This window comes from Pollachius pollachius, assembly GCF_949987615.1.
Source record: "Pollachius pollachius genome assembly, chromosome: 2".
Classification (NCBI taxonomy): Eukaryota; Metazoa; Chordata; class Actinopteri; order Gadiformes; family Gadidae; genus Pollachius; species Pollachius pollachius.
Genome location: NC_136935.1, coordinates 45001977 through 45025044, shown reverse-complemented (window position 1 = coordinate 45025044; position 23068 = coordinate 45001977). Strand labels below are relative to the sequence as shown.

At 47.3% G+C, this 23068-nt stretch overlaps 3 protein-coding genes across 3 annotated transcripts; 2 read left to right on the top strand and 1 right to left on the bottom strand.

Moving 5' to 3' along the window:
• The first annotated feature begins 4289 nt into the window (after positions 1 to 4289).
• rbbp9 (retinoblastoma binding protein 9) lies at positions 4290 to 6487 on the top strand. Its single transcript, XM_079730759.1, has 5 exons — positions 4290 to 4436; positions 4710 to 4752; positions 4872 to 4974; positions 5574 to 5659; positions 6245 to 6487. Exons 1-5 carry the CDS (start codon positions 4341 to 4343, stop codon positions 6466 to 6468), a joined length of 552 nt encoding a protein of 183 aa, XP_079586885.1. The 5' UTR covers positions 4290 to 4340; the 3' UTR covers positions 6469 to 6487.
• A 219-nt stretch (positions 6488 to 6706) lies between these two features.
• On the bottom strand, positions 6707 to 12505 carry polr3f (polymerase (RNA) III (DNA directed) polypeptide F). Its single transcript, XM_079729931.1, has 9 exons — positions 12365 to 12505; positions 11898 to 12015; positions 11667 to 11734; positions 10922 to 10989; positions 10042 to 10154; positions 8807 to 8950; positions 8113 to 8220; positions 6970 to 7161; positions 6707 to 6839 (listed from the first exon to the last, which is right to left on the bottom strand). The coding sequence occupies exons 1-9, from the start codon at positions 12424 to 12426 to the stop codon at positions 6762 to 6764; spliced, it is 951 nt and encodes a 316-aa protein (XP_079586057.1). The 5' UTR covers positions 12427 to 12505; the 3' UTR covers positions 6707 to 6761.
• A 1053-nt stretch (positions 12506 to 13558) lies between these two features.
• On the top strand, positions 13559 to 23063 carry dzank1 (double zinc ribbon and ankyrin repeat domains 1; the record flags this gene model as incomplete). The annotated part of the gene is made up of 20 exons (XM_079730359.1): positions 13559 to 13667; positions 15022 to 15175; positions 15630 to 15720; positions 15839 to 15929; positions 16410 to 16513; positions 17151 to 17218; positions 17787 to 17904; positions 18085 to 18198; positions 18526 to 18621; positions 18998 to 19105; positions 19679 to 19828; positions 19938 to 20181; positions 20342 to 20445; positions 20537 to 20626; positions 20709 to 20808; positions 21159 to 21217; positions 21305 to 21379; positions 21734 to 21861; positions 22480 to 22554; positions 22871 to 23063. 20 exons carry the CDS (start codon positions 13559 to 13561, stop codon positions 23061 to 23063), a joined length of 2271 nt encoding a protein of 756 aa, XP_079586485.1.
• Between the last annotated feature and the right edge of the window lie 5 nt (positions 23064 to 23068).

The window sequence follows — 23068 nt, the reverse complement described above, 5'->3', positions numbered from 1 at the left end:
CAGTCTGCCTTGAGACCTTTTAGAGCACTGTATCCACAATCTCTCTACTAAACCACCAGATAGTTCTAGTGGTAATAATAGGAAGCTGCATCATGCTGTTCAGGTTAGGAGGGGAAGTACCTCCTCCGCTCCAGCAGGCGGTGCCAGCGGTCCCGAACCTCTGTCTGCTTCTGGGTTAGTCTGGACGCCAGGGTGGGGTGGACCGCAGAAAGGCAGATCACCCTCTGGTCTAACATCTGGACAGAGAGACAGACATGAATATATGACGACGATGATGATGATGACGATGATGATGATTGAAATAATGAAGCGACACACTGTTATCTTCAAGGTCAGCTCCTCCAGCTCTTCTTTGTTGGTCAGCTCTGCAACATGCTGTAAAACAAACCAGCCATTACCCAGCATGCACCTGAGCCACTTGCCTTACTGTAGACAATCACATTACACCAATTACTCCCTCCTTTCATTTAACAGCTTTCAAGACAACACCATATGCAAAGTGTAGGGCAAAGTTATCTTACTGTTTATGGTTGCTAGGTGATGAAAAAATATTTATTCAGGAAACATCTTGAGAGCTAAGTACCAAAGAGCATTCACAGCATGGAGTCGATGGTTGCCTTACTGTCCATGGTTACAAGGTTACCTTACTGTCCATGGTTGCTAGGAGACCGTCGGCTGTTTGGTAGAAGGAGGAGACATCCAGAGCTAGCTTCACGTCAAGTTGGTTGTTACCTAACACAGAAGATAATCTACACACAACACAAACACACACTCAAATTATTTTTATATATATATATATATATATATATATAACACTTTATATATGCAACAAACATTCTACACACAGACATATATTCCCTCACACAAATTTAATAAAATGTGAACACTGATAATGCATTAAGTGTAGAAGTGAGTCTGCCGTACAGGTGATCTGAGGTTGTCTCCCTCTGTGGCTCCTCCTCCTCTACACCTGACCCCGCCACTAGGGGGCTTGGCTCCTAGCAAGCAGGAAACAGCTCACATCAAACGACATCACCACAGAAGGTTTACAGAAGGATGGATTGGGCGCAGACATTTTGGATCGGAGGCTTTCAGCTAGCCCTGTCTGTCTGTAATGAGGAATTCCTGTGTGGACCAATAGGAGGGAACGTCCTGTGTGGACCAATGAGAGGGAATGTCCGGGCATCCCAACAGCTACTAACACTGGTCAGGATTGGGAAGTTGCTGATTGGCTCTACCTGACAGTCTAGAGCTGCTATTGGACACTGTTTGTTTTTGTTTTTTTTGTCATATTACATAATTAACGCATCAATCATAATCATTTAGCGAGGCATCCCAACGGTTTCCAAATGGGGAACATTAGCATGTGTATTCAATATGAAACCAATCAAGAATCATCGATCTATCAATCATTTTACTGAACATAAAGACCTTTCTGAAAAAATCTGATGGAGAGCAAATCAAAGGAGGAAACAAATGGTCAGTATAAGTATTGTATGAGTATCATACAATCAAGCTAGCATTAGTATTGTATTAGTAGCATAAAGTTATCATGTTAATATTAGAATTGTATGAGTATCATATATTCATCATGTCTGTACAGTATTGTATTGTATGAGTATCATATATTCATCATGTTAGTATGGGTATTGTATTAGTATTGTTTGAGCATCATATATTCATCATGTTAGTATAAGTATTGTATTAGTATCATAAAGTCACCATGCTAGTATTATTATTGTATGAGTATCATATAGTCAAATTAGTATGAGTATTGTTTGAATATCATATATTCATCATGTCTGTATTGGTATAGTAGTAGAATCATATATTCATCATGTCTGTATGAGTAATGTATGAGTATCATATAGTAATGTTAGTATTAGTATTGTATTAATATTGTATGAGTATCATGTAGTCATGTTATTATGAGTATTGTATAAGTATTGTTTGAGTATCCTCTATTCATCATGTCTGTATTAGTATTGTAGTAGAATCATATATTCATCATGCCTGTATGAGTGCTGTATGATTATTGATAAGTGTTGCATCATTCTGAATGTTTTGGACCAGCTGATGTTTACCTCAGGGGGACAGAGCTTCTCCTCCACTGCTGAGACCAGGGACCTCCGCGCTCCTCTGGGCTGATCCTCCCATGATGCCTGGACACCCCTTGGCCCTCCAGGGCCTGGCTCTCTAGGGTCGAGAGGTCCAGGGTCTGTCTCTCTAGGGTCAAGGGGTCCAGGGCCTGGCTCTCTAGGGTCGAGAGGTCCAGGGTCTGTCTCTCTAGGGTCTAGAGGTCCAGGGTCCAGAGGTCTTGTCTCTCTAGGGTCTAGAGGTCCAGGGTCCAGAGGTATTGCCTCTCTAGGGTCTAGAGGTCCAGGGTCCAGAGGTCTTGTCTCTCTAGGGTCTAGAGGTCCAGGGTCCAGAGGTCTTGTCTCTCTAGGGTCTAGAGGTCCAGGGTCCAGAGGTCTTGTCTCTCTAGGGTCTAGAGGTCCAGGGTCCAGAGGTCTTGTCTCTCTAGGGTCTAGAGGTCCAGGGTCCAGAGGTCTTGTCTCTCTAGGGTCTAGAGGTCCAGGGTCCAGAGGTCTTGTCTCTCTAGGGTCTAGAGGTCCAGGGTCCAGAGGTCTTGTCTCTCTAGGGTCTAGAGGTCCAGGGTCCAGAGGTCTTGTCTCTCTAGGGTCTAGAGGTCCAGGGTCTGGAGGACTTGTGTCTTTAGGGTCTAGAGGTCCAGGGCTTGTCTCTCTAAGGCCTGGAGTTCCAGGATCTGCCTCTCTCGGGTCTGGAGGTCCAGGCTGGCCCCCCCTGCATATGGCTATCTTCCTGATAGAGCGTGAGGAGGAGTAGGCCGGAGACAGGGAGCCCTCCTCCTCTTCCTCCTCTTCCTCCAGCCCGGTGGAGCAGGTCCGGTCTGATGCAGCGCGTCCAGTGGGACAGGGAGACCAGCTGGGTTCTCCTTGGTCCTGGGGGTCTGGCGGGGCGGACAGCCTGGTCCCGATGACAAACGGCTGGATCCTACGCACCCATCCCCCCTCTGACATGGCGGGGTCGCGACCCCAGGCCCGGCTCTGTGTCGCTGGGCTCAGAACAGAACCACCACTGGAGGAGACATGACCACAGCTGCTGCCTTGCTCTACTGCACGTGGGCAACATCTGGGGAGAGAGAGAGAGAGAGAGAGAGAGAGAGAGAGAGGTAGAGAGGTAGAGAGTCCTTGTTGCTCTGTCAGAACACCAGAGGGGAAATATGATGTCATCTTTTCCTGTCAGAGGGGCGGGGTTTGGAGTTAAGCTACAGAATGTTCTTCTCTTCCTCCCTCCCTCTCTCTCTCTCTCTCTCTCTCTCTCTCTATCAGGGTTGCCAAGTGATGTCATTCTTTTAACAAGAAAAACACCCATTATCACCTCTCTCACCCTCTCTCTCCCTCCTCCTCTGTGGGTGTATCTCACTTTAGCCAGCTTTTTATGAAACATAAGTGTTGTGTTTTGCGTGTGTGTGTGTAATGCATGTGTTTTGTGTGTGTGTGATTGAAATCCTAAAACTGCCTTATACAGCATCTTGCTCAAGCATTTTGGAAATGGGTGGTCGAGGCTGGCGAGGTTAAGGGTTCGAGGCTTGAGAGGTTAATGGGTGGAGGCTGGAGAGGTGGGTGGCAGCTGGAGAGTTTAACGTGGTGGAGGCTGCATAGGTTCAGGGGAGGAGGCTGGACAGGTGCAGGTGGTGGAGGCGAGAGTTCTACGCACATCCTGTTTATGGACTATTGGCAGCTAAGATGAGGCTGAGAGGAGATAGATGGGAAGCTGGGAGGACACAAAGGGAAGGCTGGGAGGAAGAGAGGCGGAGAGGTTTCTCTCTTTCTTCATTAGAAAAAACGTATTCAAAACCGAAATAGGCTATGTACATACAGCTTTTTTCATTCATGGCCTGATCACATTAGTGATCAGCACATTACATTTTCTGTTTAAAAGCTAGCTGAACAATAAAAACAAAAACGAGAAATTAAGGGCATTTGGCCTCCAAAAACAAATAAAGACAAATAATGACAGATAGTTTCGCTTTCAAATCAAATTGTAACCCACGTAAAAATCATTACGGGCACTTTTTCACTTGTGACGCACCAGAGCTGCTCTTAAATACCATCATTCATTATCAACGTCAATCAGAATAACTTTAGTTCCAACCGTAACCGGCATAATATAACAAACGTGATTGGCTGCACAGAATGACGGTTGTGATTGGCTTACATTATTCCACGTGACACCTTCGTGCTCCACTTTTAACTGCGACTGAATGAGAAGTTCACTAGATTTACTACGGTCGTGGTTTCATTCAGAAATAAGAAATGCCTCTAAGGAAAGCCGTGATTGTCCCGGGGAACGGATCTGGAGACGTGGAGCGGTCTAACTGGTACGGATGGGCCCGCAAACAGATCGACAAGGTAAACACACACTGGGTGAAGCATGTCAAAATAAAGCAACAGAGTGACAGCAATATCAACTGTACAGCAGCGCGATGTCAATCAGAAATATCGAAACGGTGACCTTCTATTCTTCCCTGATTATAGTTTTGAATAGTGTTCAGTTCATAATTGATCTCTCTAGCCAGGACAACATTACAGCAAATCCGGGAACCCCGTTGTTGGGAAACATGTGCTGCGGGATAACCAAATTACTAATAGCCAAATAATTTCGAATCGTTTGTATATTCTTAGATTCCGGATATGACCTGTATCCTGAAAAATATGCCTGACCCCGGTAAGTTAAACGAGAACGCATCCTTTTTAAGTGTGTTTAGATACTGTTGTGTGTGTACACTGTTAGTGACTGTGTAGAGTGTGCATAATAAATGTCGTGTGTGTGTGTGTGTGTGTTAGTGACTGCCAGGGAGAGTGTGTGGCTGCCCTTCATGGAGGAGATGGGATGTGATGAGGAGACGGTTATCATCGGTCACAGCTCTGGAGCCGCTGCTGCCCTGAGGTGAGGAGCCAAAATCTGTACATCACCTGTACAACATATCACTTATTATACAGTAAACATCACCTATATAATATCTATAACATCACTTATATAACATAACATCCCATATTACAACATATATTATATCACTTGCATAACATATGATATATAACATCACTAACAGAACGTATATAACATCTAAATGGAACATACTTAACATCACTTATTATATAGAACACATCACTTATAACATATATACCATAACTACAACAAAAACAACATACTATCACTTATTATTACATATGTAATATCACTTATTATATTGAACTTGTATATCACTTCTTCATATATAGTACATAGAAATGTTCCAGAATTAAGCTGCACATGTGAATAGTAAAAAACACTTGCACTGTGAGAGACTTCATATTAGTGATGATTTACATACATTTTAGACATCATACTGCTGAGATGATTAGAAACACAACATGCATGTTATATCAACATAACTTATGTAACTCAAAACTCATGATGTAGACTAATTGATCATGAAGGCTGAGATAAGAGATGGAGGTGAAACTGTTCCGATTAGATCCTACTAATACTAATAATGTGGTGTTCAGGTATGCAGAGAGCCACAAGTTGTTTGGGATCATCCTAGTGGGAGCGTACGTCTCTGACCTGGGAGACGAGACGGAGCGAGCCAGCGGTAAGAGAACCCACGAGACATAAAGGGAGGGGTTGGACAGTACAGAGACGGGTCATTAAGGAGCAGGTAGGGGTTAGACATTACAGAGACAGGTCATTAAGGAGCAGGTAGGGGTTATACAGTACAAAGACGGGTCATTAAGGAGCAGGTAGGGGTTAGACAGTACAGAGATGGGTCATTAAGGAGCAGATAAGGGTTAGACAGTACAGAGACGGGTCATTAAGGAGCAGGTAGGGGTTAGACATTACAGAGATGGGTCATTAAGGAGCAGATAGGAGTTAGACAGTACAGAGACGGGTCATTAAGGAGCAGGTAGGGGTTAGACAGTACAGAGACGGGTCATTAGGGGGCAGGATGGGGTTAGACAGTACAGAAACAGGTCATTAAAGAGCTGGTAGGGGTTAGACAGTAGACAGGCCATTAAGAAGCAGTTTGGGGTTGGACAGCAGAGAAAGGTAATTAAAGAGCAGGTAGGGGGTAAGACATTACAGAGGGCATTTAAGAGCAGGTAGGGGTTAGCCATTAGAAGTCATTAAGGCGCATGTAGGGGTTAGATAGTGTAACGAAGGTGTTATCGTCTCTAAGGATACTTCAATCGTCCGTGGGATTGGTCAAGCATCTCGAGCAACGCGGGTCACCTGGTCCAGTTCGGCTCCTCGGACGACCCCTTCCTGCCCTGGGAGGAGCAGCAGGAGGTGGCGGACAACCTCAAGACAGAGCTCCACCGCTACTCCGACCGCGGGCACTTCCAGAACACCGCGTTCCCGGAGCTCATCGCTGCCGTCAACAAGCTCAAGGCAGCGGCATGATGCGGTCGCCCGGGGCAACGGCTCCAGGACGAGCCTTGTGTGGAGGGGGAGGGGCCTTGTGTGGAGGGGGAGGGGCCTTGTGTGGAGGGGGAGGGGCCATGTGAGGAGAGGGAGCAGCTGCACTTCAGCTGAATGACTCGAGCCTTTTCTAAAATAACAAATCGATCCGAATAAAGTTGTACACGTCTGAAACCTTTTGTTTTGGTTTTTATTCCTAAGAATCCAAAAATACATACAACAGATTTACAAGCTTTTCCTCACAGAGAAAATAATATGGCGGCCAGGTCAGAGCGCTAGAAGTTCAGCCACTCGGTCATGTAGATGCAGCGAGACGGCGAGATCTCCCCGCCCTCGTGGCACTCGTCGAACACCTTGGGGGACAGCAGAACACTCAGACACCTGGAGAACTAGCACAATGTGTGGCTATACAGGTGGGTATGTACAGGCAGGGGTTGGGGCGTGTTCAGGAAGTGGGCGGGCGGAGGAACAGGAAGTGCGTACCGGGCAGAGTCCGCAGGGGGTTTTGACGAGGCCAGTGGGCTGGATGACGGGGTTGACCCCACGGAACAGCTTCATCTGACCGTCCACACTCCCCACCGTCCCCTCCTTGGCCGCGATGATGGTCATCTCCACCTTGCCGTCGTAGATCAGCGTGTTGAGGATCGTCTCAATGTCCTCCATGGACAGATCCACCTGACGGGAAGCAGAAGGTTTACTATAGCTGCATACCCCTAGCTTTAATATAGCTAGCTTTAATATAGCTGCATATACCCCTAGATTTAATATAGCTGCAAATACCCCTAGCTTTGATATAGCTAGCTTTAATATAGCTGTATATAACCCTAGCTTTAATATAGCTAGCTTTAATATAGCTGCATATAACCCTAGATTTAATATAGCTGCAAATACCCTTACCTTTAATATAGCTAGCTTTAATATAGCTGCATAAACCCCTAGATTTAATATAGCTGCAAATACCCCTAGCTTTAATATAGCTAGCTTTAATATAGCTGCATATAACCCTAGCTTTAATATAGCTGCAAATACCCCTAGCTTTAATATAGCTAGCTTTAATATAGCTGCATAAACCCCTAGATTTAATATAGCTGCAAATACCCCTAGCTTTAATATAGCTAGCTTTAATATAGCTGCATATAACCCTAGCTTTAATATAGCTGCAAATACCCCTAGATTTAATATAGCTAGCTTTAATATAGCTGCATATACCCCTAGCTTTAATATAGCTGCAAATACCCTTAGCTTTAATATAGCTAGCTTTAATATAGCTGCATATACCCCTAGCTTTAATATAGCTGCAAATACCCCTAGCTTTAATATAGCTAGCTTTAATATAGCTGCAAATACCCCTAGCTTTAATATAGCTAGCTTTAACCGAGCTGTATACCTCTAGATTTAATATACTTAGCTTTAATATAGCTGCTAAAAAACTTAAATTTGACTGCTTAACCCATATTCTTAATATAGATGCTAATATTTAATATAGCTATCATTATCGAGTGCGACAGGCAGACTCACCTCACAGTGAGTGAGACAGGCACCCACCTTACTGAGAGAGTGAGACAGGCAGACTCACCTTACTGAGAGTTAGACAGGCACCCATCTTACTGAGACAGGTAGACTCACCTTACTAATGCCCAGCTCACAGATGTATTTCCAGACCTCGTGAGACGTGGCAAAGGAGCTGTTCCTCTGGATCATCGGACTCTGCTTACTGTCCCTGGCCACCTCCGCCTGCAACACACACACACACACCACTTAACCCTGGTTTAATCCACCACCTAACCCGCCACTGAACCTTGGTTCAGCCCACCACCTAACCCCTGGTTGGTTCAGTACTTAATGAGCCCTCCCTTCTGAACATAAGTAGCTCCTCATCTGGCAGACCGCTCCATTTTTTTCTCTCGTTTTCTCTCAATTTGAGTCTTATTTCAATAATAGGGTTAGGGATCAAAGTGATTCAATATCATAGATTACTAAGTTGATAATCATATAAGACATTACCACGGAAAAAAAATAAAAATAACGATTTGGTTCACCGACTCTTTAATGAATCGATCTAATCTATCCAGGAACCAACTCACTCGACCTCGGCTACTTGATGCTGTCATAGACGTTGACATAGTTTTGCAAGTACCACAGTACACAATTCTGGCCAGTACAAGCCACCGTAGTCATTGGAGAGGGAGGGGGGGAGAGGGAGGGGGGTGGGGGGGAGACAGTTGGTTTCAATCTGCCACCTCACCACTAGATGGCACTCAATTCTACACGCTGGACCTTTAACTACATTAAGTAGTTAACCTGTCTGAGGATGACTCACCTTACTCTGCAGGAACTTGAAGCACTGCTGGTTGAGGACTTCCACGAACTCCGACTCAAAGTCCTGGTCGCTGTACCAGGCCCCGCCCGTCACCGAGCGGTCCGGCTGCACGTTGTACAGCATGTACACCTTCTTCTTAGAGGCCTACCCCACACACACACACACACACACACACATTACAGCATGTACAGCTTCTTCTTAGAGGCCTACCCCACACACACACACACACACACACACACACACACACACACACACACACACACACACACACACATTACAGCATGTACACCTTCTTCTTAGAGGCCTACCCCACACACACACACACACACATTACAGCATGTACAGCTTCTTCTTAGAGGCCTACCACACACACACACACACATTAAAGCATCTCCACCTTCTTCTTAGAGGCCTACCACACACACACACACATTACAGCATGTACAGCTTCTTCTTAGAGGCCTACCACACACACACACATTACAGCATGTACAGCTTCTTCTTAGAGGCCTACTACACACACATTACAGCAGGGCTCCGCAACCTTTTCAACATGCAGTGCCAGTTTGACATTTTCTCGTTAATGAGTGTGCCTTAAGCAACAATATATTTAAAATTAAGCTGAATTATGACCAAAAACATTTCCAGAAGACCTGGAATTGTACTATTTCCATATAGTCCACAATCATGCATTAACATTTTAATGTTTTTTTGGTTGTTATGTTTGCAACATGGGCTTACAAATTATAAATAACATATGTCCCACCTTAAAACACCACTTTCAGAAACTCATTCAAAAACATATTTGCAACATGTAACTAATTTAAACATATTTGCACTGGGAGGAAATGCCCAAAACTGAATAAAGGGCAAAAAAAATATTTTTTTTTCTTCAAGTGTGCCAATGATTATGCTGCCCCGTGCCAGATGTGGCACGTGTGCCTAGGGTTGCCGACCCCTGCATTACAGCATGTACACCTTATTCTTAGAGGCCTACCTACCAACACACACACACACACACATTACAGCATGTACACCTTATTCTTAGAGGCATGCCTGCCTGCCTACCTACCAACACACACACACACACACACACACACACACACACACACACACACACACACACACACACACACACACACACACACACACACACACACACACACACACACACACACACACACACACACGTTCCTCTTAGAGGAATATCACACACACACATATACTGAACTCACAGCGACCGACTTGACGGCCTTGATCAGCTTCTTGCTCTCCAGGTTCTTCAGAATCTTGTTGACCTCAGTCAGGGGCAGGTTGCTCTTGAAGCGCATGTCTCTTGTCCAGATACCTACAGTAGGACAACCAAAGCTTCACTAACATGTAGAGACCTACAGTAGGACAACCAAAGCTTCACTAACATGTAGAGTTCTACAGTAGGCCAACCAAAGCTTCACTAACATGTAGAGTCCTACAGTAGGACAACCAAAGCTTCACTAACATGTAGAATCCTACAGTAGGACAACCAAAGCTTCACTAACATGTAGAGACCTACAGTAGGACAACCACAGCTTCACTAACATGTAGAGACCTACAGTAGGACAACCACAGCTTCACTAACATGTAGAGACCTACAGTAGGACAACCAAAGCTTCACTAACATGTAGAGTCCTACAGTAGGACAACCAAAGCTTCACTAACATGTAGAGTCCTACAGTAGGACAACCACAGCTTCACTAACATGTCGAGAACTACAGTAGGAGAACCACAGCTTCACTAACATCTAAAGACCTACAGTAGGACAACCAAAGCTTCACTAACATCTAGAGACCTGCAGTAGGACAACCATAGCTTCATTAACATCTAGAGACCTACAGTAGGTAGTTCTAAAACATTATCCCCTTGAGACCCAGAACACTGCTTTGGTGTTTTTTTATGTTATCGCATATCCGTTCAGACTAGACACAGAGGATAATTGTATTTTTTTTTTTAAAGATACCCAGTGTTCAGCCTTCAGAGGGACGCAGGGTGATAAGCCTCATTTATTGTCGCCGCATGTGAATTGTGCAAGTCTGTACAAACCGAAAAAGAAGAAGGTTAAAGATCTCAAGGTCTCACCTTTGTTGCCTGCGTCCTCGATGATCTGGTAGACCAGCTTCTCCTGGTTGTCAGAGCCTTTCATCTTACTGGGGAGACAGCACCAATAACACGTCAGCTGCTACACTACTGCTACTGTAGTTTATACTGTAGTACTGCAGTTTGTACTGCAGTACTTCTACACTACTGCTACTGTAGTTATACTGTAGTACGGCAACACTTCTGCTACTGTAGTGCTGCAACAATACAGCTACTATAGTTGTACTGAAGTACTGCTACACTACTGCAACAATACAGATACTATAGTTATACTGTAGTACTGCTACTGTAGTTCCAACAATACTGTAGTAATCATACTGTAGTCCTGGTACTTCAATACTTGTACTCATACTGTAGAACTGCTACACTTCTGGTTCTTCAGTAACCCTACTATAATACTGGTACTGCACTAAACATAATACAGCATTCGATACTGCAGTAATCATACTGTAGTACTGGTACTGCAATAACACAATCCTAAACTCTAGCACCTTCCCTAGGTGCAGTGACAGCTGGAACTGTGTTCAGAACACCAGGAGCTGTGTCCACATCCGCAGCTCCATGACTTTGGGTGGCGCAGTAGAAAGCAGAGCTTGTTTGCATGACTAGTATGATCAGTTTAAGCCAATCGGTTATCATCCCAGATAAATATTGGCATGGAAACGCGTGTGGGCAGGGTCAAGGGTAAAGCAGCGTTAGTGCCAGTACAAAGGCGTTTGGGGTTTACCTGGCAGACTGAGCGTCCTTCATACGATACAGGAGACCAGAGCTGTTCCTCAGCAAGTCCAACTGACCCTACACAACAGAAACATTGCATTCAGTACTCAGACCCTAGACTTCCTCCAAGACACTTCCTCCCAGACCCTAGTCTTCCTCCCCGACCCTAGTATTCCTCCCAGAACCTTCCTCCCAGATCCCAGTCTTCCTCCCAGTCCCCAGTGGTCCCGGTTGTTCTTACCACAGACAGCAGCTTGTTGATGACCATGGCCCGCTGCGTGGGCTCCAGGTGGGGCATGTCGTTCTGGATCACCTGGTCCGTGATCCCCTGAGGGAACTGTATACAGAGCTCCTTGATCCTTCAGAGAGAGAGAGAGACAGCTACAAGTTGCTGCCCTGCTCAGTAGAATTACACCATACCTAACAGCACCATTAACCCTTTAAGCACTGAAGTGTCAAATACATTTTCAGTGTAGATACTGAACCGTACACAATATGTGCTATTTAAATAGATGAGGTATAAAAACGGTTTCATTTTTATATCGGGTATAACTAGGCTAGCCTTTTACGTTAAACGATATGGAATTACACAAAGAACAGTCCATAATAAAGTAGATTTGTTATGGCAGTCAGACTAAACCTCCATCAATAGAGCAGTGTAGCACCATGAAGCTACGGTTAGCATAAGTAGTTAAATGAATGACTGACCTGTTTTCAATCACCGCAGCATCAGCAGGGTCACACTCCTTCTTTACTTTGACGTCGGCCATTGTACTGTGTTCGTTACTGTCCGTATGGAGTGATGAAGGTCTTCAGTTGTGAACAGCTTTTAGTTGTAAAGCATGTGCAATATCAACACTGCTACGTCAGAGTGGAAGATGAGGGGGCTTAAATGAGCAGTCCGAAAAAGTGCCTGATCATAACGCGCAGGCCGTTATTATATTGTTGCCATTTATTAATGTTCCTTCTTCAGCACAAAAACAAACCATTTCACTTGTAACATGCACTATAATTGCATAATATTTATTGTGTCAGATGCGCATCGCCATGCACGCAGTTTGGCTATAGTTCTCAACAGCTTGAATTGATATTATTCACAAAACCACAGATATTGAATGTCTCTAAAAGATCCAATAACATTTGACGACAGGCTATAGTATACAACTTAACACAATAACAGTGTTTGTGTTGTTTTTTCATCGACTCAAAACGATAGCAATTTAGAGCACACCTTCATGCAGGTAAACCTGTGGTAATGGAGATGCAAATCCCAGCCGCGCTGGGCTACTGCGTCGACTCGAGCCAAGCCACACCAGTGTATTAGAAGGGGGGAAAACATCTGTAGTTTGTCCGTCTGTTATTGGAACAGTGTGAGCTTTTCTCAGTAACTGATTGTCACACGTAACCAATTACAAACGAACAACATACACACATACCGGTATTAAGATTTGGTTGTATTTAAAAAAAACAAAAAACTTCTACTTTAATGACAATACTTAAAACACTTCAAATTCGCTTAAAAAATATTTTACATATCTTTTTTTACAGAAATCCTTTTAGGATCGCTATAAAAACCAACCAGACGTCAAACTTTCTCTTGCTTTTTCACTTTCTAGTTATCGTTCGTAATGTAAAGCGCAGTACGGGTGAGCGGAGCTCCACATGTTGGTGCTTCTTTTGGTACAAACTCCGCCGCGTCTGGTCTTGACAAAACTAACGAACACCCGTTGCTACGGAGTTGTTTGAGGTAGCATGCTGCGTTGCCAGGCGACGAGTGAGGCGGTGGGACAGTGAAAACCTAAACAAGCTCTTTATCTAAAGAAGCGGACTCATTGATATGAGTAACGTTCGATATTAAAGTAGAGCGAGTGGTCTCTACATGATGGGTCGGTACCTGTAACCATGGCAGCGGGTTCGGTCGCAGCTCCGCGCCTCATACCCCTCCGCGCGCCGGGTCACGGAAGGGCAGGGCATGAGGTGGACACCGCAACACCTGTTGAGATGAAATCAGGTACACACAAATCCTTCTTTACTACGTTCTTGACTTCTTCAAATACTTCTTTCTTCACTGTTTTATTTTCTTCCAAAACTATCTTTATTTTGTGTTTGTGTCAGCAGGATGGGAAAATCGACCAGCCAAGCAATGGCATTAGCAAATAACGCTGACAATTTCTGTCTGTTAATGGTCCAATCTTTCCCCGCTGGTGTCAGGCATTCACCCATCGTCCAAGCGTTTATCTGTCATGAGTCCTCTCATTCAGAACACTGAGTTTATGAGAAGAAACACGTTATGATGGGTCACATCAACCGCTCCTCCTACCTCCAGCCTGCTCCTCCTACCTCCCCCAGCCTGCTCCTCCTACCTCCCCCAGCCTGCTCCCCCTCCTACCTCCAGCCTGCTCCCCTCCTACCTCCTCCAGCCTGCTCCTCCTACCTCCCCCAGCCTGCTCCTCCTACCTCCCCCAGCCTGCTCCTCCTACCTCCCCCAGCCTGCTCCTCCTACCTCCTCCAGCCTGCTCCTCCTACCTCCCCCAGCCTGCTCCTCCTACCTCCCCCAGCCTGCTCCTCCTACCTCCCCCAGCCTGCTCCTCCTACCTCCCCCAGCTGCTCCTCCTACCTCCCCCAGCCTGCTCCTCCTACCTCCCCCAGCTGCTACTCCTACCTCCAGCCTGCTCCTCCTACCTCCCCCAGCCTGCTCCTCCTACCTCCCCTAGCCTGCTCCTCCTACCTCCCCCAGTCTGCTCCTCCTACCTCCCCCAGCTGCTCCTCCTACCTCCCCCAGCTGCTCCTCCTACCTCCCCCAGTCTGCTCCTCCTACCTCCCCCAGCTGCTCCTCCTACCTCCCCCAGCTGCTCCTCCTACCTCCCCCAGCCTGCTCCTCCTACCTCCCCCAGCCTGCTCCTCCTACCTCCCCCAGCCTGCTCCTCCTACCTCCAGCCTGCTCCTCCTACCTCCCCCAGCCTGCTCCTCCTACCTCCCCCAGCTGCTCCTCCTACCTCCCCCAGCCTGCTCCTCCTACCTCCCCCAGCTGCTCCTCCTACCTCCCCCAGCTGCTCCTCCTACCTCCCCCAGCCTGCTCCTCCTACTTCCAGCCTGCTCCTCCTACCTCCCCCAGCTGCTCCTCCTACCTCCCCCAGCCTGCTCCTCTTACCTCCCCCAGCTGCTCCTCCTACCTCCCCCAGCCTGCTCCTCCTACCTCCCCCAGCTGCTACTCCTACCCCCAGCCTGCTCCTCCTACCGCCCCCAGCTGCTCCTCCTACCTCCCCAAACTCCACAGGACACAGCACCAGTAACACACACAGACAGTGCTCCTGACTGCCTGCGTGTGTGTGTGTGTGTGTGTGTGTGTGTGTGTGTGTGTGTAGACTCTACAGATGTGCAGATCTTCTACACTCTGGATGGTAGTAGTCCCGAGGCGTGGCGGACAGTGCGAGGGGGGGAAAACTCCACCATGAGGTACAGCGGAGCCCTCCTCCTCCCCCCAGGGAAGGTCTCCGTCAGGGCTGTGGCTGTCACCAGGTGAGGCCTTTACTAACCAATTAACCCAGCTGTCACCAGGTAAGGCCTTCATTAACCAATTAACCCAGCTGTAACCAGGTGAGGCCTTCATTAACCAATTAACCCAGCAGTCACAAATTGAGGCCTCCATTAACTCCTTATCGCAGCCGTCACCAGGTGAGGACTTCATTAACCAATTAATCCAGCTGTCACCAGGTGAAGCTTTAATTTACTCATTAACCCAGTGATCACCAGGTGAGGTTTTAATTTACTCATTAACCCAGCTGTAACAAGGTGAGGCCTTCATTAACTCATTAACTCAGCTGTAACCAGGTGAGGCCTTCATTAACCAATTAACCTAGCTGTCACCAGGTGAGGCCTCCATTAACTCATTAACCCAGCAATCACCAGTTGAATTGATGAATAAAAATTATAATTATGAAAATAATCCTTGCCCCCCCCCCACCCTCTCCAGGGATGGCAGGCAGAGTTCTACCATGACCAAAGTGTTCTTGGTGTCGGCAAATGTATCGTCGCTCAGAGGCCAGGAAGACCTCCAAGACAAGGTTCTACAGCTCTAATGTCCTACTAAAGACTTATACACTGCACTACTATTATTACGGCAGATACCATAGATAGTACTACCACACACAGAGAACCTTTGACCGACCTCTGACCTCACAGGAATTTGGCCAGGAGACACTGCAGTGGACAGGAAGGGGTACCCCCAGCCGCTCTCTGCTGCAAAGTCCTGCAGGTGTGGGAGTTGCATCCTGTACTACATCACATCCTGTGTGTTCTGTGACCCCTGACCCTGTGTGTCCTGTGACCCCTGACCCTGTGTGTTCTGTGACCCCTGCCCCTGTGTGTCCTGTGACCCCTGACCCTGTGTGTCCTGTGACCCATGCCCCTGTGTGTCCTGTGACCCCTGACCCTGTGTGTCCTGTGACCCCTGACCCTGTGGGTTCTGTGACCCCTGACCCTGTGTGTTCTGTGACCCCTGACCCTGTGTGTCCTGTGACCCCTGACCCTGTGTGTTCTGTGACCCCTGACCCTGTGTGTCCTGTGACCCCTGACCCTGTGGGTTCTGTGACCCCTGACCCTGTGGGTTCTGTGACCCCTGACCCTGTGTGTCCTGTGACCCCTGACCCTGTGGGTTCTGTGACCCCTGACCCTGTGTGTTCTGTGACCCCTGACCCTTTATGTTCTGTGACCCCTGACCCTCCTTGTTCTGTGTGTGTTCTGTGTGTTTCAGATGTTCTAAGATCATCTGGAGGCGCTCGGTTCCTCTGTGGTCGTCTGGGACCCCAAGACCCCCAGACCCAGAAGAGCTCTCCACCCACAGAACCCCCAAGACCGGTACCCCCCCTCACCACATCACTAACTACATGACATCACCACATCACTAACTACATGACATCACCACATCACTAACTACATGACATCACCACATCACTAACTACGTGACATCACCACATCACTAACTACGTGACATCACCACATCACTAACTACGTGACATCACCACATCACTAACTACGTGACATAACTACATCACTTAAGAAATGGCATAACTAGATCACTAACTAGATGACATAACTACATGACATAACTACATGACTAACTACATGACGTAACTAGATGACATAACTACATCACTAACTACATGACGTAACAACATCACTAACAACATGACGTAACTACATCACTAACTACATGACATAACTACATGACATAACTACATCACCAACTACATGACAACTGCGTCAATAACTACATGACATCAACACATGACATCACTACATGACCTCAACACATGACATCACTACATGACATCAACACATGACATCACTACATGACCTCAACACATGACGTCACTACATGACCTCAACACATGACATCACTACATGACATCAACACATGACATCACTACATGACATCACTACATGCAGTCCCCTGGCAGCCCTCAGTCCTCCTAACCTCCTGTAACCTTCCCAGAAGTCACTGCAGGCTACAACAAGCCACTCCCAGAGCACTAGGGTCCAACGAGAAGCGGACTTCCTCAGGTAACGAGCCTGTCTGTCTGCAGTCGGTCTGCCTATTCTGTCTGTAGTCTGTCTGTTCACAGTCTGTCTGTCTGCTCTGTCTGTAGTCTGTCTGTCTGTAGTATGTCTGTCGACTCTGTCTGAAGTCTGCCTGACCACAGTCTGTCTGTCTACTCTGCCTGTAGTCTGTCTGTCGTCTCTATCTTTCCAGGTGTACCAGCTGTGTTTTATATCTCTCCAGGTGTACTATATCTGTCCAGGTGTACCAGGTGTATTATATTTGTCCAGGTGTACTATATCTGTCAAGGTGTACCAGGTGTGTTATATATGTCCATGGGTACCAGGTGTATTATATTTGTCCAGGTTTACTATATCTGTCCAGGTGTACCAGGTGTATTATATTTGTCCAGGTGTACTATATCTGTCCAGGTGTATTATATTTGTCCAGGTGTACTATATCTATCCAGGTGTACCAGGTGTATTATATCTCTCCAGGTGTACAATATCTGTCCAGGTGTACCAGGTGTACTATATCTGTCCAGTAGTACTTTATCTGTCCAGGTGTACCAGGTGTATTATATCTGTCCAGGTGTACCAGATGTTTTTGTGATCGTCCGTCTGATCCATTCTCGCGGTTCTGTATCCACTGTGGCGCTTCACTTCCTCCCGTCCCGGGACAAAGACTGCCCCCTACTGAGGCAGGACAGGTACTGCACCTCATACAGCACATACCTCCCACACAGCTTACACACAGCTTACACACACTGAACACCTAAAAAGCACTTCACCTGATAGCATTTAGGCAACAAAGCTGCTGGATATGCTTGGGCCATGTGCAGGTAGATGAGGTTCTTTATAGGAGTTGTCATATGTGTTGTGTGTTTCAGATGGGGGTGTGTTTTGTCTGTAACACACTGGTGCCTGTCAACACGCCCTCCTGTCTGATCTGTGAGGCGGCAATCCCACCTCAACTACGCCCCCAAGCCCGCATCAAGTTAAAGGTACCTGACCTCAGCCAGGAGCATGTAGCTGGAGGTACCAGTGTAACGTGGTTTAATAATCTGCCTATTTCCTACCTGTTTGTTGGTCTACGTGCATGCGTGTGTGTGTGTGTGTGTGTGTGTGTGTGTGTGTGAGTATGTGTGGTCTGTGTGTATGTGTGCGTGCGTTCGTTTGTGTATGTACATGTGTGCGTTTGTGTGTGTGTGTGTGTGTGTGAGTATGTGTGGTCTGTGTGTATGTGTGCGTGCGTGTGTTTGTGTATGTACATGTGTGTGTTTGTGTGTGTGTGTGTGTGTGTGTGTGTGTGTGGTTGTGTGTGATTGCAGGACAAAGTCTTGTGTGTGGTGTGTGGCAGTGTGAACCCAGGTCATATCTCCCACTGTGTGACCTGTGAGAACCGACTCGTCCCCACTCCTGCCTGGGTAAGGCCTGACCTCCGACCCCACACAACCATGCTAACTGTTTTCCAATGTGTTGTGAGGTTACAGTGTTGTGAGGTTACAGTGTGTTGTTACAGTGCGTTGTGAGGTTACAGTGTGTTGTGAGGATACAGTGCGTTGTGAGGTTACAGTGGGGCGTTACAGTGTGTTGTGAGGTTACAGTGTGTTGTTACAGTGTGTTGTGAGGTTACAGTGTGTTGTGAGGATACAGTGTGTTGTGAGGTTACAGTGTGTTGTTACAGTGTGTTGTGAGGTTACAGTGTGTTGTGAGGTTACAGTGGGGCGTTACAGTGTGTTGTGAGGTTACAGTGTGTTGTTACAGTGTGTTGTGAGGTCACAGTGTGTTGTGCGGCCCCAGACGGTGGCCCCTCCTCTGCCCCCTGCAGGCGACCAGAGGCTGGCCTGCTCCCAGTGTCAGCGCACCAACAACCAGGATGCTAGGTTCTGCGACTGGTGCGGCGCCAAGGTACCTCCTTAACCACCTCTAACTACCACTAACTAGCTGGAACTACCTTTAACTACCACCGACTACCTCTAACTACCTGGAACTACCTTTAACTACCACCAACCACTTAACTAACTGGAACTACCTTTAACTACCTGCTACTACCACCAACTACCTCTAACTAGCTGGAACTACCTTTAACTACCACCGACTACCTCTAACTACCTGGAACTACCTTTAACTACCACCAAACACTTAACTAACTGGAACTACCTTTAACTACCTGCTACTACCACCGACTACCTCTAACTAGCTGGAACTACCTCTAACTACCTGCTACTACCCCCAACTACCACTACATCCCTCTAACTGCCTCTAACTAGCTGGAAAACTACCTCTAACTACCACCAACCACCTCTACCTACCACCCACCACTACTCCCTAACTCTAACTAACTACCACACGACTACCGTTTTACTCACAACCTAACATTCAACCAGCAATCATGTAACAACGTGTCGACCTTCTACAGACTCAGACTAGTCAACCAATCCCCTCTAACCGCCGTGTGTGTGTGTGTGTGTGTGTGTGAAGCCCTCCCACCCTCTGAGCAGTGTGTTGTGTGGGGGCTGTGGTGCCAGCAGCCACCCCTACGCCTCCTACTGCTCCACATGCGGCCTCCGATTGGTCGCCCCCCCGCGAAGCCACGCCTCCTCTGTCCCTGCACGGGGGGAACCCCCACAGGTCTGTTATACACGCTACAGCCGACACGACTGCTAGTACTGCAACTAGTAATACTCAGAGTCATTGTGTGGAGTATTACCTTTAAAGATTAACGCGTTCATGTTCCCAGGGCTCACGGTCGACCGCCAATGGAGTCACCTGGCGGTCCCTGCTCTCCCCAAACTCCTCCCACAGCACCTCACAGGCCACGCCCGCACGGGCCAGAGCCCCGCCCACCGCAGACCGGCAAACCCAGACAGTGGGTCTGTTCTACCCGTCCGGCGCTGAACTACAGAAGACTCACCAGCAGAGGGAGCTGGCGGAGCAGGCAGCGCCTCGCAGGCCACTACTCACTGCTGTCAGCCCGGGAAGAGGTGGACGATACATTTATGTCTTCGTATAAATATATACTATATAAAAATGATCAATATAATGAACTCAACCTAAATTAGATAAGTAATACTTAATAATAAATGATACTATATTTAACAATAAATACAATATAATTGATTGAAGGATGCTGATGTGTTTCAGGGTACTGGAGGCAGCAGGTGGATCATGTGTGTGCTCACCTGCGCGCCTACGCCCAGAACAACCCCCACTTCAGAACGCTGCTGGGGGAGCCTCGGATGGGGCGGGTGAGGCCACACACACACACACACGCACAACACACGCACACACACACACACAGACACACACACACTCACAGGCTCACTCTGCTTCTCCCAGATGGCGACAGTTGTGATCAAGGAGGACGACTTCGAAGTGAGTCTGAGGCTCAGCTTCCTGCTGGGGGGACCAGAGCCCCAGGGGACCCAGGTGAGTCCCTCTGGAAGGGGTCCTGGTAGAGGTCCTGGTAGGGGTCCTGGTCGGGCTGAAGACTGTCTTCTTGGTTGTGTAGGCTAGCAGAGAGAAGCGTGCTGGGGTGAGCCCGGACCAAACCCAGACCCTGAGCAGCGTTACAGAGGGACAGAACCCTGGCTCCAACCCTACCAGTCTGGGTGAGGATACCATCGCTTACCAGACTACCTGTAGATCTACCTGTAGCTCTACCAGTAGCTCTGTCTACCTGTAGCTCTAACTGTTTACCTGTATCTCTAACTAGCTCTACCTGTCTACCTGTAGCTCTACCTGTCTATCTGTAGCCCTAACTGTTTGTCTGTTTCTCTACGTGTAGCTCTTCATATATCTCTAGCTGTAGCCCTATCTATAGCTCTACCTGTAGCTCTACATGTATCTCCAGCTGTAGCTCTACCTGTCTACCTGTAGCTCTACCTGTATCTCTACCTGTATCTCTACCTGTAGCTCTACACGTAGCTCTAACAGTGTATTCTGATGTTCTGATTGGCAGTAAAGAAGCAACCAGCACCCCGGCCCAAGCCCCGCTTGCAGACTACCCAGAAGCCCCTGGTAGGTGACGGCTGTTGCCCAGCAACAACAGTCCTTCTTCAACACCATAGAAAGAGTCTTTCATAGAGCATCTGATTTGTTCTGCAGGACGGCCTGCTGCTGGAGGAGGTAGGCCCGGGGGGGCAGGGCGGCGTAGCTGTGGTGCAGCAACTCCTAGACCAGGTGACTAACACCCTGTCCGCCCCTTTAAGGACTAACTTTACCTTTAAGGAGAGACCCAAACTTTAAGCACAAACATTACCGGTAGGGAGAGACCCCACCTTTAAGGACAAACTCTACCTATAGGAAGAGACCCCACCTTTATGCACATACGTAACATATAACTAAATACGTCACCAATAAATAAAATAAATAAATGTACTTTTAAATGTACTTTTTAAGGACTACACCTTTAAGTGGGACCAAACCTATAAGACAGAGACCAACTTCCCCTTTAAGAAAGAACCAAGCTTTAAGTGAGACCTCACCTTTAAGGTGAGACCCCGCCTTTAACACTTGACCTATAATGATTGACAGGGGGCAGACCCGATGTGTCAGGACAGTGAGGGGCATTCTGTCCTGGTGGTTGCCGTAGTGAACGGACGCCCCGACATCATCCCTGTCCTGGTGCAGAGAGGAGCCGATGTCAACCAACAGTCTGGACGGTAAGAGGACACACACACACACCACACACACACACACACACACACACACACACACACACAGTGATACACACATACACATACCTGCCTCCAAAGGTGTTTTTGATACTTTTTACCTGCTGGTGTGGATACGATTTAATATATAAACTAGTACTGTTAGAGGTGCTGTAGGTATGATTCACTAGTAGTATTAAAGGTGCTGTAGGTAAGGATAATATATAAACTAGTATTATTAATGGTGCTCTGTACCTAGCGTAAACTTAAGATTTAATATATACTTGTGTAAATGTAATCTGTTATACAAATGGCACAAGCAACAAGCAACATCAGCTTTTAGTGAGATTCATGATCTGTGATAATCTCTGTTCCTAGTTGACTGCACCTGACTCTGTATGAGACCATTTCCATTTTAGAAGCTCATTATGAATAATCAGGGCAACTTGTCCCTGATTGAGTCAGGGAATCCATCTTGTGTCAATCACAGGTGTGTGTAATTCAACACTACTCGACGGCGAAGAAACGTAGAGAGGGAGGGGATGTTGTTTTGGTTGTTTAGTAGTTAGTCGCTCTCCCTCTCTTTAGAACACTTGACTCTAAGCTGCAGCACCGTTTGTGTTGCAGGTTCAAGAACACTGCTCTCCACGAGGCAGCATCACAGGGCTCTGGAGGCCTGCAGTCTGCTAAAGTCCTGCTGGGGTAACACACACACCTTTGTTTTGTCTTTGAAATGTACTCCTGGTGACAAGGTGTACATCGTGTGTGACGGTGTGTACTTCCTGTTGGACTGGATGTACTTTCTGTGTGAGGAGTTTACTTCCTGTGTGACAGACATTCTTCCTCTCTGGCTAGGTGTACTTCCTTTATGCCTAGGGATGCTTCCTGTCTGACAGGCAATACTTCCTGTCTGACGGGGTGTACTTCCTGCCTGACGCGGTGGACTTCCTGTTTGACGCGGTGTACTTCCTGCCTGACGCGGTGTACTTCCTGTCTGACGGGATACTTCCTATTACAGGTGCAGAGCCCGGATGAAGAGGAACGCTCAGGGTGACACGCCGTACGACCTCTCCCTGACCTGCGGCTGCCCCCCCATGGTGCAGCTTCTCGGGGCCCAGCTGGGACACACCCTGCTGGGCACGCTGCTGCCGAACCCGGCCAGGATCAGCCTGGAGCCCACAGCCACCGCCAGCAGCAGCAGCAGCGGCTGACCCTC